This window comes from Phyllostomus hastatus, unplaced genomic scaffold (assembly GCF_019186645.2).
Source record: "Phyllostomus hastatus isolate PE091 unplaced genomic scaffold, TTU_PhHast_1.1 phas_scaffold_182, whole genome shotgun sequence".
Lineage (NCBI taxonomy): Eukaryota > Metazoa > Chordata > Mammalia > Chiroptera > Phyllostomidae > Phyllostomus > Phyllostomus hastatus.
The window spans coordinates 21,267,197-21,284,463 of record NW_025334013.1 but is presented as its reverse complement, the minus strand read 5'-3'; the positions used below and the strand labels follow the sequence as shown (position 1 = coordinate 21,284,463).

General features: G+C 48.5%; 1 protein-coding gene across 2 annotated transcripts; it reads right to left on the bottom strand.

Moving 5' to 3' along the window:
• Positions 1–2,567: 2,567 nt before the first annotated feature.
• On the bottom strand, positions 2,568–6,249 carry LOC123831957 (toll-like receptor 12). 2 transcript variants are annotated; one of them, XM_045859321.1, is made up of 2 exons: positions 5,951–6,249; positions 2,568–5,854 (listed from the first exon to the last, which is right to left on the bottom strand). In XM_045859321.1, the coding sequence occupies exon 2, from the start codon at positions 5,839–5,841 to the stop codon at positions 3,127–3,129; it is 2,715 nt and encodes a 904-aa protein (XP_045715277.1). In that variant the 5' UTR covers positions 5,842–5,854; positions 5,951–6,249; the 3' UTR covers positions 2,568–3,126. The 2 variants fall into 2 exon arrangements, with proteins under 2 accessions (XP_045715277.1, XP_045715276.1); XM_045859320.1 differs by having other exon boundaries at positions 2,569–5,859.
• Positions 6,250–17,267: the final 11,018 nt, after the last annotated feature.

The window sequence follows — 17,267 nt, the reverse complement described above, 5'->3', positions numbered from 1 at the left end:
AATTAAAAAATAAAAATGATTAGCTCCGGCCTGACTCCTAAAAACACACAGCAAAATTTAGCTATTATGTAAATCAGTTAGTAAGAGATTGGCACTTGGTGTGTATTGGAAGAATGTTAATCATCATTAGAATAATAACAATCTGAATAGTTTTAATGTAAAAGCAGTTGCTTTGTACTTTGGGGTATGAGCAATCTAATATGAGGTTGAGAAAGTGGGTTTGCCCTGGCTGGCGTACGTAGCTCAGTCGATTGAGCGTGGGCTGCAAACCAAAGTGTCGCAGGTTTGATTCCCAGTCAGGGTACATGCCTGGGTTGCAGGCCATGATCCCCAGCAAGCGCACATTGATGTTTCTCTCTATCTATCTCCCTCCCTTCCCTCTCTGAAAATAAATAAATAAATAAAATCTAAAAAAAAAAGAGAAAGCGGGTTTATAGTCAGACATGGATCCAAATTCCAGCCTAACTACTTCCTAGCTAGTGTGGCCTTAAACAAATTACTGCATCTCTTCTGTCTTTGGTTTTTTTTCATCTTTAAAATGCAGGTGATACAACAGAACCCACATTGCAGGTGTTGTGAAGATTAAATGAGATAATGCAAGTAAAGCGTGGACTCTGGAGTCAAGCTGCTTGTGTCTGAAACTTCTTATTTTCAAATGCAAGATGTAGGCCTTGCCACTGACTAGCTGTGAAACGTTGGGCAAATTAATTCACCTCTTTGTGCCTTGGTTTTCTCATCTGTAAAATGGGAATTAAAATAATGGCATCTACCTGATAGAGTTGGTGAGAAAAAAATGGAGAAAAGTATGTAAAGAACTTGACACATGGCTAGCAGAAGGAGTCTAATAATTATTAGCTATTATCATTTTTACTGATAGTTACGAGACTTCGGGGGAATTGACAGTACCTGGTATATGGCCCAGGGCTTGATACATGTTGGCTATTGTTGAAATTGGGGGAATTCTATACCTTAGTTTTAAAGACTTAGTTCAAAGTCCTTCTCCTTGTGAAACATGTTCCAACCTGCTTGTAGTAACAACTCCTGTGGTTTCACTCAGTGAAAGGAGTAGCAACCTATAAGCGCTCCTTGTTATTGAAGTATCACAGCCCTATGAGGTGGATATTATTACCTCCAATTTACAAGGAGGAAATGGGGGCTTGGACAGGTGAAGTGACCGCTCAAGATCACATAGCCAATAAGTGCAAGGCCTGGGATTTGAACCTGGACATATGACCCCAAAGGTTTCTTCTTAGCCTCATGTTGCATAAAGAAAAGATCACCAGTGGAGGGGATGGTGTGGTGTGAGTGGAGAGAGAGAAAGTTCCACAGTGTGAGGTGCTGGGAGGGCTGGAAGTGTTTGAGAGAGTGTCCAGATCTGAAGTTGGAAAGTCAACTTTGCAGGGTCAGGTAAGGACATTCATTTCAGGATCATCTGCCCTGAAGAGCAGGAATGGAGGTGAGAATGCACGGAGAGGAAGACACCATTAGGACTCTAGAGGGCGCCCCTCACCCAAAATCCGGCCTAGAATTGTTCTATGGTTTGCTTTAGCCTTTGTATATTTAAAGTTTGGCATTGTACAGAAGAGAGAAAGTAAAGCCCAAAGAGGCTAAGTTTCCTGGCCCAGTATCATATAGAAATAAACAGACCCCAGTTCTCTGCTTCAGCATCCATCAAGATTTTTTTCTGTCCACAGTTGTCTGGGCCAGCACTAGGCTCTAAGGATGCCAAGATGAATCAAACCTGGCCCCTGGCCCCAGGGTCTGATCTCCAAACTTTCCTGGTCAAGTTTTCTATTAGTAAATTAGTAATGTTTCCTATTAGTAAGACATTTTTGAACATACACTCCTAACATGTGTATTTATTTACTTATATATAATATGCATGTAGTACATACATAATTACATTTTTAAAAAGTTTTGTTGAATATTGACAATGCAATATTAGGTCCTGCTCTCAGGGCTTTATACCTATTAACTCACTTAATTCTCACAAAACCCTTTGAGGGAGGGTGTAATACTTACTATCCCATATGACAGACAGAAGAGGAAACTGGACAGAGGTTAAGTAACATAGCTAAAAAGCAGGCAGGCTAGCTTCACAATAAAGCGAGGTATGAAAAAATACAAATAGAAGTCTTTTTTTTCTTTTCTTCCTAAACCCCAGTGGCTGACCTTGTGTACTACTCCCTTTGCAGACCACTGTTCTGGGGCTCCCAGACCTGTGAGGGCTGGGACAGTGTGATCAGTACTTTGAGAAAGGAAAGTGCAGGAAGTCACGGGAACCGAGAGGCTGGCAGCTGAGGAATGGCTTCTGGAGAAAATGATGGCCACGCTGAGTCTTAAAGAATACACTTTCCTCGGAATAAACGAATTGGGAGAAAGAAGAGCCCATGCAAAGTCCCAGAGGCAGGAGTACATGATGTCCTGGGAGCTGCAAGTAGTTTAGCCTGGCTGAAGTCAGAGTGCCAAGGAGGTGGGTTTCCCCTCCGTGTTGCAATGAGGTTCAAACAAGACGACAGATGTGATCATGCTTTCATGTTTTCACTGAGGGCAGTAGGTGATCAGTCCTCTGCCTCCTGGGTAGCATCCCAACTTTTTTGGGCCTCAGCTGCCAATACCTCTATAACCCAGATGGTAAAAGGGGACTCTCTACCCATGGACGATCTGATTGAACTTGGCCTAGACCCCATTCCATAGCTTAGGAGTACTTGGAGCCTTCCTTTCATTCCCACACTCTCCCTGAATCCCCCCACTTTATTTCCTCCCGGTTACAGTTTCTGTGACCCCTGCCCCTTCACCCTCTTCCTCATGTGCATTTCCACCAAAAAAGAAAAAGTCCAATTATGCCAATCATTTCATGTATTTAGTAAATTTACTGAGGATCTGAACATCTTGAGATCACATCACACACCTCATGGCCACCTGCCATCCCCCAAATTTTCTCATGCAGCCTCCAGAACCTTCCCAAAACCTGTTCCCAAAGCTACCAGTTGATCCTCTCCATACACACAGCAGCCCCACCTCCCAGAAGCTCCGTCCAGTCTCACACACTAACACATGCCCACTGTCTCCCTGCCAGGCTGGCTTTCCTTTCCCATCCCCACCTCCAAAACACATGCACTCACTCTAGCCCAACCCAGCCTGCCCCAGCCTGCTCCCCAGCCAAGCCCAGAAGTCATCTTTTCTCTCATCTTCCTTGGGCCACACATAATAGTCTCCTCTGCGGAGCAGCCGGGCCAGTCTATGGTAGCGGGGTAGCTGGTGGCGGGAAACTGGCTCCAGGAAGACCACCAGCAGCACTGGGGGGTGAGGGGTAGCCAGCAGGAGGGAGGTGGCCAGGTGGAGCTCCAGGCAGCAGCGTGGCGTGCCCAGGGCCTGGCAACTCAGCACACAGAGCGTGACCCGGCTGCTTGCCATGCTCTCTGCCACATTATCAGCCACATCGTTGCCTGGCTCAAAATCCCGCTCAGGGAGGCAGAGGCGCAGCCCCCGACTGCCCTCCAGAGTAGGCAGGAGCTCCTGTACCACCCAGGCCTGGTCTTGCCTACAGTGGGACACAAAGACATCATAGAGGAACCTCTTGCCTTCACCCTTCCTACCCCTCAGATCCTGAAGCCAAGCTCTGAACAGGGCCTGTAGGTAAAGGATCCAGGAATTCCTGGCTTCTTGTAGGAAGGGCAAGGAGATCAGCAGAAACAGCAGGGCAGAGCTGCCCAAAAAGAGTTCCAACCCCAAAGTCTTGGGGCAGTGACTCCAGAGGAAGGGGAAAAGGGGACTCTTAGAGTGGCCCCCAGCTTCTGGCCGGCACAGCTGGCGTGGTTCTATATGCACATATGTTCTGGAGGTACGCTTAAGCCAGGGCCCCAGCCAGGCATTGGCACACTGGCAGGCCAAGGACGAACTCAAAATGTACATGTACTGTGGCATCTGGGGACTGTGCTCCTGGAGACTGCCATCCAGCACGATGCCTGCCTCCCTGTCTAACACTAAGACCTGGAGACTTCCCAGGCCCTGGAAAGCAGTGGCAGACAGTGTCTCCAAGCCAGTTTGGGTCAGACGCAGCACCTGGAGCCTGGGCAGCTCACCCACCAGCTCCTCCAACCGCACTGAGTGGGGCCGTGCTCGGGACTGCAGTCTTTGCAGCTCCAGCTCCTGTAGGTTGGGCAGTCCCGTGATGCAGCAGGGCCTGGGGCTGTGTCCATCACCCTGGACCCTGAGATACTGGAGCCTGGGAAGCTGCCAGAGGAAGAAGCTGGAGGTGTCCTGGGAGCAGAGGGCCTCCAAGCTATTGCCACGCAAGAAGAGTTGGCGAAGGGCAGGGAAGATCTTGGTGATATTCTGGGTCTCCAGCTGCAGTCCCCAGCCATTTAGAGTCAGGGTCTGCAAGACTGGGAAGATGGGAGAAGCCAGCTTCCAAAGCTTCCTGCCTGGTGCTGCACAAAGCTCCAAACTAGTTAATCTCGTGGGCACAGACAACACTGCCCCAGAAGGGCCAGAGGGGAACTGCAGTCTCAGGTCATGCAGATTCTCTGGGCCCCAGAAGTCCCAGGTTGGGCTCAGCATAATGCTGGTACTCAGCAGGTTCAGGGTGGTCAGTTCAGGCAGATGAGCCAACCAGGCCTCGCCCATGGTCACCAGTGGATTGTAACTCAAGTCCAACCTCTCCAGCCTCCTGAGGCCCTGAAATACCTGGCCCTCCAGCCAGTCCAGCTGGTTTCCCCGAAGTAGCAGCTCCTGCAGGTGGGGCAAGCAAGAGAATGCACCTGGGGGCAGGCTCTGCAGCCCATTGTGGGACAGATCCAGGACCCCCAGTCCCGACACAGCCCCTGTCTCATTCGTGCACAGCACGGCACTCTGCAGTTTGTTGCTCCCCAGGTTCAGTCTCTGAAGCCCAGGCAGGGCAGCTAGGAAACCTGGTGGCAGGTCAGTGAGTCCGCTGTTCTTAAGACTCAAGCTCTTCAGGCTTCGGCAGGAAGCCAGGGCCTCCGGAGTTATGCGCCCTATCCTCGTGAATTCCACATTCAGCTCTAGCAGCTCAAAGCGGGCAACTGCCTCGGCAGGCAGCTCAGTCACGTCAGTATGCTCTACAGACAGGGCATCCAGCCTCCGCAGCCCCAGTCCCTTCACTGCAGCTGCCGTTATCATTGTGTGGCCCAGATTCAGAGTCCCCACCTGGAGGCCCTGGAGGGCCCCAGGGCTGGCCATCGTCAGCTTTCTGTTGAATGACAGGTCCAGGACGTCCAGAGTCCAGGCATCGCCAGAGGAGTGACCAAGAACCAGGTCTGGGAAGATGTCTGCCAACTTCCCCACATCCTGAAGGCAACTTCTGCTGATGCCAAGTCGCCGTAGAGTGGGAGGCAACCGGACACTTAAGTTCCTATCCAGGCAAGGGTACTGGAAATGTAGGTGCTGGAGGGAGCTCAGGTTGCCAAAGGCATCAGGGGGTAGGAAGAAGTCTTTCACGCAATGGCACGTGAAAGACAGCTGCTGCAGCTGCCCCAGGCCCCGGAGGGCTCCTGGCAGGACCTTGGTGAGACTCAGAAACAGTCTCAAGATCTTGAGGCCAGGGAAGCGGGAGAAGGCATCTGGTGGCAGAACTGAAGCGGAACCACCAAGACAGAGCCCCTCTATACCCTGGGGCACAGCCTCCAAGGCCTGTGTCAGGTTGCTCACACTAGAGCAGAATGCAAGGAGGGGCAGGCTGGAGTCCAGGCGGCACAGGAAGAAATGGGAGACCAGATGCAGCCGGGAGCCTTCGGTCACTAAGCAATTTGAAGCAGTCCAGCCCGTGGTCAGAGGAAGGAACAGGAGCAAACCAGGCAGCAGCAAATGTCCGTCCATCTCAGCCCCAAGCCTGGTCTAGAGACAAGCACAATCAGAACCTCACTCTCTGCTCCCCCCTTCTCCAGACCCTTTCCTCCCCAACCACACACACGTACACAATACTCACAGCACTGACAGGATACACAGCCCTCAGAGTGCCCAGGAGGGTCTGCAAACAGGGTTTGGGGGCCGCAATGTTTCCACACTGCAGAACTGCTGGGAGGGTGGACCTCTACACTCTGTGGCGTAGCCTCCTTAGGCCCTGGAATACCTGGCCTCAGCCAATCCAGGTGGTTTCCCTGAAGCAACAGCTCCTGCCGGTGGGGCAAGCAGGAGAATGTGCCTGGGGGCAGGCTCTGCAGCCCCTTGTGGGACAGATCCGGGACCCCCAGTCCCGACACAGCCCCTGTCTCATTCGCGCACCCGCATGGCACGACAGACAAGGAGATGCTTAGAGCTGAGGATCCAAGGGTCGGGGAAGCAGAAGTACCCTCGTGGGAGGAAGGGCCCAGGTCTCACTTCTCTGTTGTGAGGGAGCAAACGTTTCTTACTGCCTTACAACAGAAAGAGCCCCAACTTAGGGCCACAGACTTGGGGCCAGAATTCCAGAATCCCACTCGGCCATTGTCCTGGGCAGTGCACTTCACCTCTCTGAGCTTCAGTTTCCTCGTCTGTAAACTAAGCTCACTAACACCTGCTCCCTAGGATTGCTGCAAATTACATGTAAGTGTCAGAGTGAGGTTTCTCTCCTCATCGTCCCCTTTACTACTTGCCCTCCTTATTTTTTATTTTAGATGTTATTTCTTTATTTTTAGAAAGAGCAGAAGGGAGGAAGAAAGAGGGGGAGAGAAACATTGATGTGTGAGAGAAATATCCATCAGTTGCTTCTCACATGCCTCCAGCCGGAGACCTGGCCTGCAACCCAGGCTGGCACTCCACCCAGAGTCACACCAGCCAAGGCTCTCTCCTTACTTTAGAAAGGAGGTCTTGAGTAAATTGGAATTTTTAAAAAGCAGATGTTTTTAAGCAAAATAGTACATCAAAATGATGCCTTAATGAACATCTTGTGATATCCCACATTGAATATTCCCAAAACTCCAAGATTTACCCAAGAGGACTATAAGGCTCTAATCATGCCCTTCCAGGCTGGGGATAGGAAGAATGATCTCCACAGCCTTGACCTTGACATATATGATCAGGATGGGGCCAGAATCCCAGGGGAGAGCAGGAAGAGAGAAAGAAAGGAGCTTTATGATGATCTCAAACAATGGAGTAAACTGTTCAAAACAATTCAATATCCAATTATGATTTTTAAAAAAATAATAATAAACTCAGAGAGTAAAATTCTTAATGGTGAATCATTCAATGCATTCAATTTAAAGCCTTTTGTTCAACATTATAATGGAGGTATTAGCCAGGACAATAAGAAAAGAAACAGAAATTAAAACCACAAGTATTTTAAGAAACAAAAGGGTTGCCATTGATAAGATGCTATGATTGTTTACATAGGAATTCCCAGAATTTCTAGAAACAAACTATTAAAACTAAGAAGTGCCTAGCAAAGGTGCTGGATACTACATACTTTTTCAAAAACTTTCTAATACACCAACACATTAGTCAGAGTCTCGAGGGGAAAGAGCACATACAAATCAGTACTTCCCTGGGAGGTTTGTGACTAACCACAGAGACGTGAGAAGGGTCAATAGTGCTGGGACCCCGGCTAGCAGGGATCAGAGCTGCCACCACTGCTAGAACTAAAAGAATAAGGACTCACAGGAGTAATCAGAACATGAAAGGAGAGAGCTTTGCGAGGCCAGCTGCCTCGAGAGACACAATGACATTTGGTCAAGTCACAAATCCAACCTAAAGGGACCTCACAGGAAGGAAAGCAGGAGTATAATTCTCTGGCCTCCCTTCCCCTCCCTCTGATCTTTTGCCAACAAAATAGAGCCCATAAACAAGAGTAACCATATCTAGTCACTGATATAAAAAAGGCATCGTTCCATGTGTCTTCACAAAAGATCACTCAAAATGCACCATACGCCTAAACATGAAAAACAAACAATAAATCTTTTAGAAGAAAACTTAGAAATATACTTCATAGTCTTGGGATAAGCAAAATTTTGCTACCTGGGTCACAGAAATAACCAGCCATATTTTTTCTTCATAAATTTGACTTCACCAAAGCTAAGGAATTCTGTTCATTGAAAGATAGCCACACACCAGGAGGTTATTTGCAATACATATGTCAAAAAAAACCCACTCGTAATTGTGGAACATAATATATATTATTTGGAATAACTGTTGGGCCAAAGAAGGAATCATAATGAAAATTAGAAAATATTTTAATCGAAATACTATACATTAAAACTTGTGGGATAAAGCTAAAGCAATCTGTATGGGGGACATATAGCCTTAAATATCTATGTTAGGAAATAAACAACAAAATCTGAAAAGCAATGAGTCAGGCAACTACTTCAAAAAGCTAGAAAAGGAACTTTGTTAAAAGGAACTTAGAAAAGTTGAAAAAAAAAAACCTTGTACTTCCCTTAATATGGGATAACTGGTACCAGATTAGCTTTTCCACCAAGAACAACACACTCACACACACACACACACACGGTGTGTCTGGAAAGCATCCATGTATGATGAAAAATACAGGCGTTTATTGAAGAAGATACAAGCTACAAGAAACACTGTACCTAAGACAATGACACATCAGTCCCCTCAAAGTAGGCCCCTTGGGACCTCACACTGTTCTCCCAGCATTACGGCCTTCTGGAAGAAATCTCCTTCACTGGTAGTGGTTTGAGTCAAGTCATCAGCAACTGCAGCACGATGTTGCTTCTGCTCTGGTAGCAGAAGCCGCAGAATGAATTTTGCCACAACACGTTTCATGCCAAGACCCTGTGTCAGAATCTCAGACACGGTAGATTTGGAGCCCCCAGATCAGCTCCCAGTTCCCGCACCGTCAGCCGCCGATCTTTGTGGACGGCCACCCACTCATGGTCGGCACTCTCAGGTGTTCCGCTCGGCGCGGGCCTTCCAGAACATGGGTCACTGTCAACAATTCTCGACCATCTCTGAAGCATTTGTGCCACACTTGTATTTGCCCTGCACTCACTGCATTGTCCCTGAGAGTCTTCTGAATCATCCAAACAACTTCCATGGAAGAATGTTAAGCATAACACAAAATTTGATGCAGATTTGTTGCTCTACTCACTCAGTCAATTTGAATGCAACGGCCACACAGTGCACATGCTCACTCAATGGCATCTACCACCCCACTGACTAGCACAGTGAAGTCATCATTGTTCACACATGCGCATTCTAGTCCACTCTCCTTCACTGCCAGGTTACATTGATGAGGCGCAAACCGTTCTCATTGTATTAACAATGTCTGAGCTTTTTCTGGGCAGACCATATAAATACATATAAAACAGGACCAAATATATGAAACAGCTGTTTTCAGATATTAGGAAAACTGGCAAGACAGGATGGCGATCCCTGTGAGAAGGGACACGAACGAGGCAAACTCCACAGCTGTCCCTACTTTGCACCGGCAGGCACTCACTGAGCCGCGGCACGGAGAGGAAGAGGGAGCCCAGGCTCTGCCTAGACATCCTTAGCGAGCGGAGAACATAGAAGGTCAAGACGACCGTGCTTTGTGAGACACATTACACAGGGTGTGCAGGAGAGAACCCAGCCAAGGCACACCTTAGTGACAGGGTTCAGTTAGCCTAAAGCACAGGCTTGAAAGCACATCCTGAAAGCACCAAGGAGACCCACGAACAGCCTCCTGCCCCGATGTGTTCAGTACGATCTGAAAGTACGTTGCTTCCTCCTTGGCCTCGCTCCCTCAGTGGAGATTTGCACATGAATTCTTTAGATTCTGCCAACAAAAATAAGCAAAACTGTACCCTTATTTGCCTCTCCTCTTGGGTTCAACTTTATAATTGTCTTCCGGCTATACTGGAATGGGATGATAATTTGATATCTCTAGACTCTGGGGAAGATGGGTTTCCACTTGTACCAGTCCTGGGCCTGTTTCTCAGACCTATTCGGCTCTTTCCTCTCCTCTGTCCATATCACAGGTAAGCTGCTACCTGCAAGTTAGTCTCTGCCTTCTGTATGAGATGGGGGGGAGGCAGTCAGGAGAAAGGGAGAGGCCCGCATAGGCTTCCCCTTCCTTCTCTGCTGTGGCGACAGCTCCAACAGCAGCTGCAGTTCCTCCATGGTTCCGAGTCCTGCTCAGCAAGCTTGCCACAATCTGGCCTCCACTGGTTGACTCCGGGCCCTCAACTCCCCTAACCACCTCTTCCCTCTGCTCCTGCCTCTATAAGAAATGCAAGGTTCTTCCATCCCAGTCATAAAAGGCCCTTAGCTTTTAGGTGGACACTTGAGCCAAGTCCTTAGGATTTGAGCTCCAAGTCTCTGTGGTCTTTATACTGCTTTCTCACATGGCCACTCAGCCTCTTAGGGCTTTGCTTTCCATGGGCACGTCAACCCAGTGACTAGGAGTTTGCATTTAATCGCACCAGCCAGGGTTTAGTTGTATGCAACAGAAACTGAGCAGACAAGGAACTTCTAAGGAGGACGTTTGGTAGCTCATGGACTCTTCAAGGGGGCTGGAGGGCCAGAACACAGTCAGGAACAGCACCCCAACCCAGGCTGCAGAACTGGTCCATTTGGGGACACCACTTCAGCTGCTGCTGGGGCTAGCTTGCACTGCCAGCCCCCCAGAAATCAGATGCTGGAGCTGCTTCCCCCACTGCCCCATTACCAATAACGGGCTCTGCTTGGTCCCTATTTTTTAATGCCACTATCTTATCATTCAAAGTCAGAGTTATGTGATTGGTAAACGCTAGTCCACAGGTTTTTTTCATCTTCTCTAGGGAGAAGCAGACTCTACCTCCCTATTGGTGGGTGAATTCTCTACCCTAAAAGGAAATATAGAAAAAAGCTCAGATGCTGGACAAAGAGATGGTGCAGAGCCACAGCCTGTGTGAAACTTGAGTGCCTGGCATGTGTCTATACCCCGAGGTCAGACGAGAACGCTTCTTATGCACCCAGGAGGTATTTTCCCACGTTGCAGAACCTCCAGACTTGTCTTCAGCCCTTCACACCTGCTGAGAGAAGAAGTAGGACTTGCGTTATTTATGATTTAGAAGAGAGCATGGGATGTGGAAGTCTGAGCCTTCCTCTTTCTTTCTTTCTTTGGGAGTACACACGTTTGTCTGCTTCGTGCACCAAGTTTTCCAACAACAGACCTCACACAGGGAGGTCTGCATACTTCCTGCACTGTCTGCAAATGGATGCACAAAACCACTCTTGGGTTCACTGCAGCCGGGCCCATGGAGGCCCACATACTTAGAAGACCGAGGTCTCACCAGGCCCTCGCTGCACTGTGATGGGAGGAGTCTAGGGAAGGGAGCCAAAGTCAGATCAGTTCTCAGGTGATCTGGTCAGAGCTGCCCAGAGAACTGCTCTGGGAAGAAAAACAACTGAGAAACCAGCTTTGCAAAGAATGAAAAGAATAAATGGAATGAAACAGATGCCTCTGCTTTAGTCAGGGGGCTACTTTCTGGAGGGGTTCCCTTCTTTCTCTGCCTCTTCACCCATCTCTCCTCCCTCCACACTCCCAGATCCTTCCCCCCTACATTTTCTCTTGCTCTCCTGTCTCCACCACCTCCTTTCTGCCCCCAAACCCAGTGATCACCTTCTGTGAGTTCTCAACTGGTCAGCAAATAATAATCTTTAACCAGCAAGGTACCCATGATTTCATTGCATAACGGTATTCAGGTAACATCACTAGAACGCTCAATAAAAAGCAGAAACATTCGACCCACACCTCCCCCCACCCACGAAAGCAATGGCTCGGATGGCCTGAGTTCACTTCCGTTCTTGTCCCAGCACTAAACGTTTTTCATGTAACTCTCATTTCTTACACCTTTGTGTGTACCAGGCATCCTGAGAAGCACTTCAAACAATATAAACCCAGAAATGTTTTATTTCCCAGAATCCCTTTTTTTGGCTACCCAGAACTCCTTTAAAAAAAAAAAGATTTTATTTATTTATTTTTAGAGAGAGGGAAAGGAAAGGAGAAAGAGAGGAAGAGAAACATCAATGTGTGGTTGTCTCTCATGCACTGCCCACTGGGAACCTAACCTGCAACCCAGGCTTATGTCCTGATTGGGAATCGAACCGACAACCCTTTGGTTCACAGGCCGGCACTCAATCCACTGAGCCACACCAGCCAGGGCCAGAACTCCTTTTAATAATAAAAGTAACTAGCATTCATTGAGAACATATTATGTGCCAGACATGGGCTCTCTTTCCACTCTGACGACCCAGTTCCTGTGTGTCCCCCTCAGCACCCACACATGTTCTCCAGATGAAGACCTGTGGCCCGAGGAAGTTCACTGGCCTGTCCAAGGTCCCCGAGGTCATTAGTTCCTCCTCTGTAAAAGTTGAGAATGTCCTGGCTATTACTTCCCCATCTGGATTTCCAGGGGACCGTTGGGGTTTGACTGTGAGTTTCTTTGTTGTTATTGCTTCTGTGGCTTTGGTGTTTCAGGTGTAATTCACAGACAAGCCTGAGCAAAGGATGCCCTCGTTTCCTGTTCTGCCAGACATCACAGGGACAGCGAGAGGAGTCTACATACACAAGGCATACAGGATGAAGACATATTTTCACTGATACACAGAACAAGTGGGGACCCCGGCGGGGCGGTGGGACAGAACTCTCTGAGACGAGCTCCCGGTGGTCACCCAGTGGCAGCGGCCGAGGCCGCAGCCCTCCTAGGGAAGTGAAAGAGGCCCTGCCTACAGAGGCCTGGGCTTCTCTGTCGTCTTTGCTGAGGTTCCTTTCATGCTGAGGAACAGAAATCAGCTCAGGCTCTCCTGGGGCACAACTTGTGGGGAAGACGTGTTCAGGGGTTTCCTGGAACCCCTGGTCCGCTGGGCCTAGGGCAGGACTGAAGCCAGGGAGCAGAACACGTGGAGCCCTGCCCGGCACTCCTCTCTCCCGCCTCTGCTTCAACGTTCTCCTCTGGCTTGAACAGCCATCTCTGCTTCTACAATACTTTCGCATGGTGGACTATGGCCACCCCGACACCAGGCCAGCTTTGGGGGGTGCAGAAGGTCCCCCCTCCCTGCTCTAGTCACATGTACCCCCTCCCTCCCACTCCCACCAGCCATGACATCTGCCTGAGGCTCCTCCTGCCCTGCTGGTTTTGACGCTCTGCCTTTGCCCCCTCCAGGGACGGATCCACTGCGGCAGCTCCGGGGGAAGGAGAAGCCAGCATCTTCCTTCCTTGGGGACTTCTCAGAAATCCCTGTCCATATGGCCCCCCGTCTGTGCCGTGGCCTTGCCGGGATGCTCTGCTTGGGCACGAGCGAGTTTCTCCACGGTTCTGGGGAGAGAAGCAGAATGTTCTCTTGCTCAGGGCGGCAGCTGTCACACCCCCAAAGAGGGCCTGCGCGCGATTAGGAGCCATTTGGTCCTGGTTCCTCAGCGTCCCCTTTCCTTTTGGCTTACAGACTTTATTATTTAGGCTATCTTTTTTTTTAAACAATGCATACAAGGCCTGTTAGATATTCACTCTCTTTCCTCATTCATGCCACAGCTAGCCTGAGCTGGGCACAGGGCATAGGGGCCAAGGAGGCAGAGTCCCTGCCCTGGGGAACCTCATGGTAGGTGGGGAGACAAACCCGTGAAAAGAGGAGTGACCCGGATGTCCCCTGGTTTCTCCTGCAGCAGGCCACGCTTCTTTTTAACAGTATGCAGCACTACTCCAAACCTTCACTCTCCGAGACTTTAGGAAATCCTCCTGCCAGGTTTCCTTTCCCAAGGATTTCTGAGAATTCCTATATGTTCTACCTATTTGTGGTTGTCACTTGTCACCTGAGTCTGCCCCGCTGGATCCCTGGTCTGGACCTCGGCAGGGGCTGCCCTCCCCCCACTCCTTCCTCCCGAACAACTTTATCTAACAAAGCCACATTCCCAGGGAACCCCAAGCTCCTGTCTGTCCTCTCCACTCCCTCCCTAGGAGAGCTCATTGGTCTCGTGGCTGTTAAATACCCCCTGTTTGCCAGTGGCTTTACAAATCTGCATCACCACCACTGACTTCAACCCTGAGCTCCAGACTCTTATACCCGACTGCCTATTTGTCACATTCACATGGAGGTCAAATGGACAACTGAAACTTAGCCAAAGCAGACTCCTAGTTTCCTGCCCCGCTATGCCCATCCCAACCTTCTCCCCTCCAAGTGTCTCCATTTCAGAGGACATTTCAGTACATAGCACGACATTATGTACTTAGTTGCTCCATCCACACACCTGAAAGGCACTTCTCACTCTTCTCTTCAGTGCCCCCAGTGGCTCGCCCCGATGCCACATCAGAACCCATCCTGAGCTGCCCGCTTCTCTCCGTCTCCATCAGTGGACTCCTAGGTCACCTTCTCTTGCCTCAGGATGGTAATGGTACCCTGACTTGTCTCTTTGCTGGCATCTTGCCCCTTGCAATCCATGTCCCACACAGAATCCACAGTGAGCTTTTAAATATAAAGTAGATCCTACCATTCTCATGCTTGAGGCTTTCAATAGCTTCCCATCACCTTTAGAATAAAAACTTAATTTCTTACACTGACCTACAATGCCCTCCCTGAGTTAGTCCCTGCCTACCTCTCTGCCATCATTGAATACTACCCATAGCTATTTCTCCCTCCCCCCTCTCTCTCATTCTCACTTTCTCTCTCTTCCTCTCCCAAACACATCTGGCCTTTTCTGTTCATCAGAAGGGCCCACCCACTTCCACCCAAAGTCCATTGCAATAGCTGTTCCCTTTGCCTTGTAAGTTCTAACCAGCATTTGAGGTGTGTGTGTGTGTGTGTGTGTGTGTGTGTGTGTGTTTTAGGAGGCTATTTGGTTTGGGGATATGTGTGTGTGTCTATTTTTGTTAATCATGAGTTAATGTGCTAGAAAACTAATGGCTTTGCATATGGTTCACCAATTTAGGAAGCTTTTGCCTAAGACAAACAATTTTCCTAGGCCATTTAGAGGTTCCGTTCTCCCATCCTATTTTCTTAGAAGATAATATGGCTTTGAACTTATAACAAAACAAAATAGTTTGTAGTTTTTCCAACAATGGAACAAAAAAGACTGACATCAAAATTAAAACTAAAATATAGAACAACTATCACTCGGAACTGTCAGAAATCAAGTTAATTGGAAGTCTGACAACTACAGAGTTAAAGAAACCACATCCATCCACACTGGTAGGAGGGGCACAGTCACAAAACTGGCTGGTCTCTCACTCACGTGTGGTAAATAAAAATTAGGGAAAGATATCTCGGGAATGAGGAGTACCAGCCCCACACCAAGCCCCCCAGGCCAGGGTTCCAGTGCCAGGAAGATAAGTCCCTACAACTTCTGGCTGCAAAAAGCAGTGGGGATTAAGTCAATGGAAAAAACTGCTCAAGCCCTGAGCAGTTCCTCTTAAAGAATCCACACATGAACTCACCCACTCAGACTCAATCCCTCTGAGCTCTAACACCAGTGTAGCAGCTTGAAAAGCACCACCCTGGAGAAACTGAAGTGTCTGGCATCAAGGCAAGCAGAGGCCATGGTCCATTTTGTAAATCCTCCCCCCACAGAACCACAGAGCTGACATGCTGGTGCCACATCTGAGACTCCATCAACCTGGCTAACACTGCTTGACCCACCTTGGAGATCCCCAGAGACTCCACCCCACCCTATTTACAGGCCCACCCAAGCTGTTTTTCCATATGAATGGTTGGTCTTGGCTCATACTGCACAACTTCCTAAATATTCTCAAACAAGCTACAGCTGGCTTCAGTGAGCCCCAGGCCTGGTACTACCAATATTCACAGCTTGGCTTCTCCTGGGAATCTCTAAGCCCAGCACAAGTAGCAGCCATCTCAGATTGCTTTATAGCTCAGGCAGGGTGGCCCGAGGCAAAATACAAGTGGGAGCCAACCTTGGTCTGCACCACCTGGGAAACCCCAGGGCCTGCACACCCGGTGGACAGCTACAGACCACATCAGAGCACACCATTCTGCCCCTGCACAGTTGATCCTCCAACGGAGGGTGGAGGTTGGTGATAAGTGGTCACAGCCAATTCTTACACCTGACTGCCTGGATAAATCCCTCCCATTGATCTGCCAACAGCAACAAAGGCTCAACTACAAAAGGAGGGTGTGCTCACCCCACATGAAGGACACAACTTGAGTACCCAGCTGGGGTGATAAGAGAGGCTGTGCCACTGGACCCTACAGGGACACCTACTACATGAGGCCACACTACCAAGACACAGAGTCAAAGCAGCTCTACCTAACACATAGAAACAAACACAGGGAGGCTGGCAAAAGGAGGGGACAAAGAAACATGTCCCAAATGAAACAACAGATCGAAACTCCAGAAAAAGCTAAATGAAATGAAAATAAGCAATCTATAAGATGCAGAGTTCAAAACACTAGTTATAGGGATGCTCAAGAAACTTAGTGAGGACCTTAACAGCATAAAAAAGATTCAGTCAGAAATGAAGGATACATAAAAATAAGAATAATTTACAGGGAAACAACAATAAAAGTGAATGACTCTGAGAATCAAATCAATGACTTGGAATATAAGGAAGCAAAAAAATAAAACCAAACACCAAACAAACAAAGAACAAAAACCCAATCAGAACAACAAGAAGGAAAAAGATTCCAAAAAGAATGAGGATAGTATAAACAGCCTCTGGGACAACTTTAAGGGTTCCAACATTCACACCATAGGGGCACCAGAAGGAAGAGAAACAGCAAGAAATTAGAATCTATTGAAAAAATAATGAATGAAAACTTCCCTAATTTGGTGAAAGAAATAGACATGCAAGTCTAGGAAGCACAGAGAGTTCCAAACAAGATGGATGCAAAGAGGCCCCCTCCAGGACACATCATAATTAAAATGCCAAAGGTTAAAGATAAAGAGAGAATCTTAAAAGCAGCATAGAGCCCTGGCTGGTGTAGCTCAGTGGATTGAGTGCTAGCCTGTGAACCAAAAGGTTGCCTGTTTGATTCCCAGTCAGGGCACATACCTGGATTGCAGGCCAGGTCCCATGTTGGGACCGCACGAGAGGCAACCACACATTGATGTTTCTCTCCCTCTCTTTCTTACTCCCTTCCTCTCTCTCTATGAATAAAATCCTAAAAAAAAAAAAAAAAAGGCAGCAAGAGAAAAGAAGTTAGTTACCTACAGGGGAATTTCCCTAAGACTCTCAGCTGATTTCTCAAAAGATTGCAGGCTTCTTGCAATTGGCAAGAAAGCCATGAAAAGCAGAAGCAGGAACCTACAGTCTAGATTGCTCTACCCAGCAAAGCTATCATTTGGAATCAAAGGGCAGATAAAGAGCTTCCCAGACAAGAAAAAAATCACGAAACCA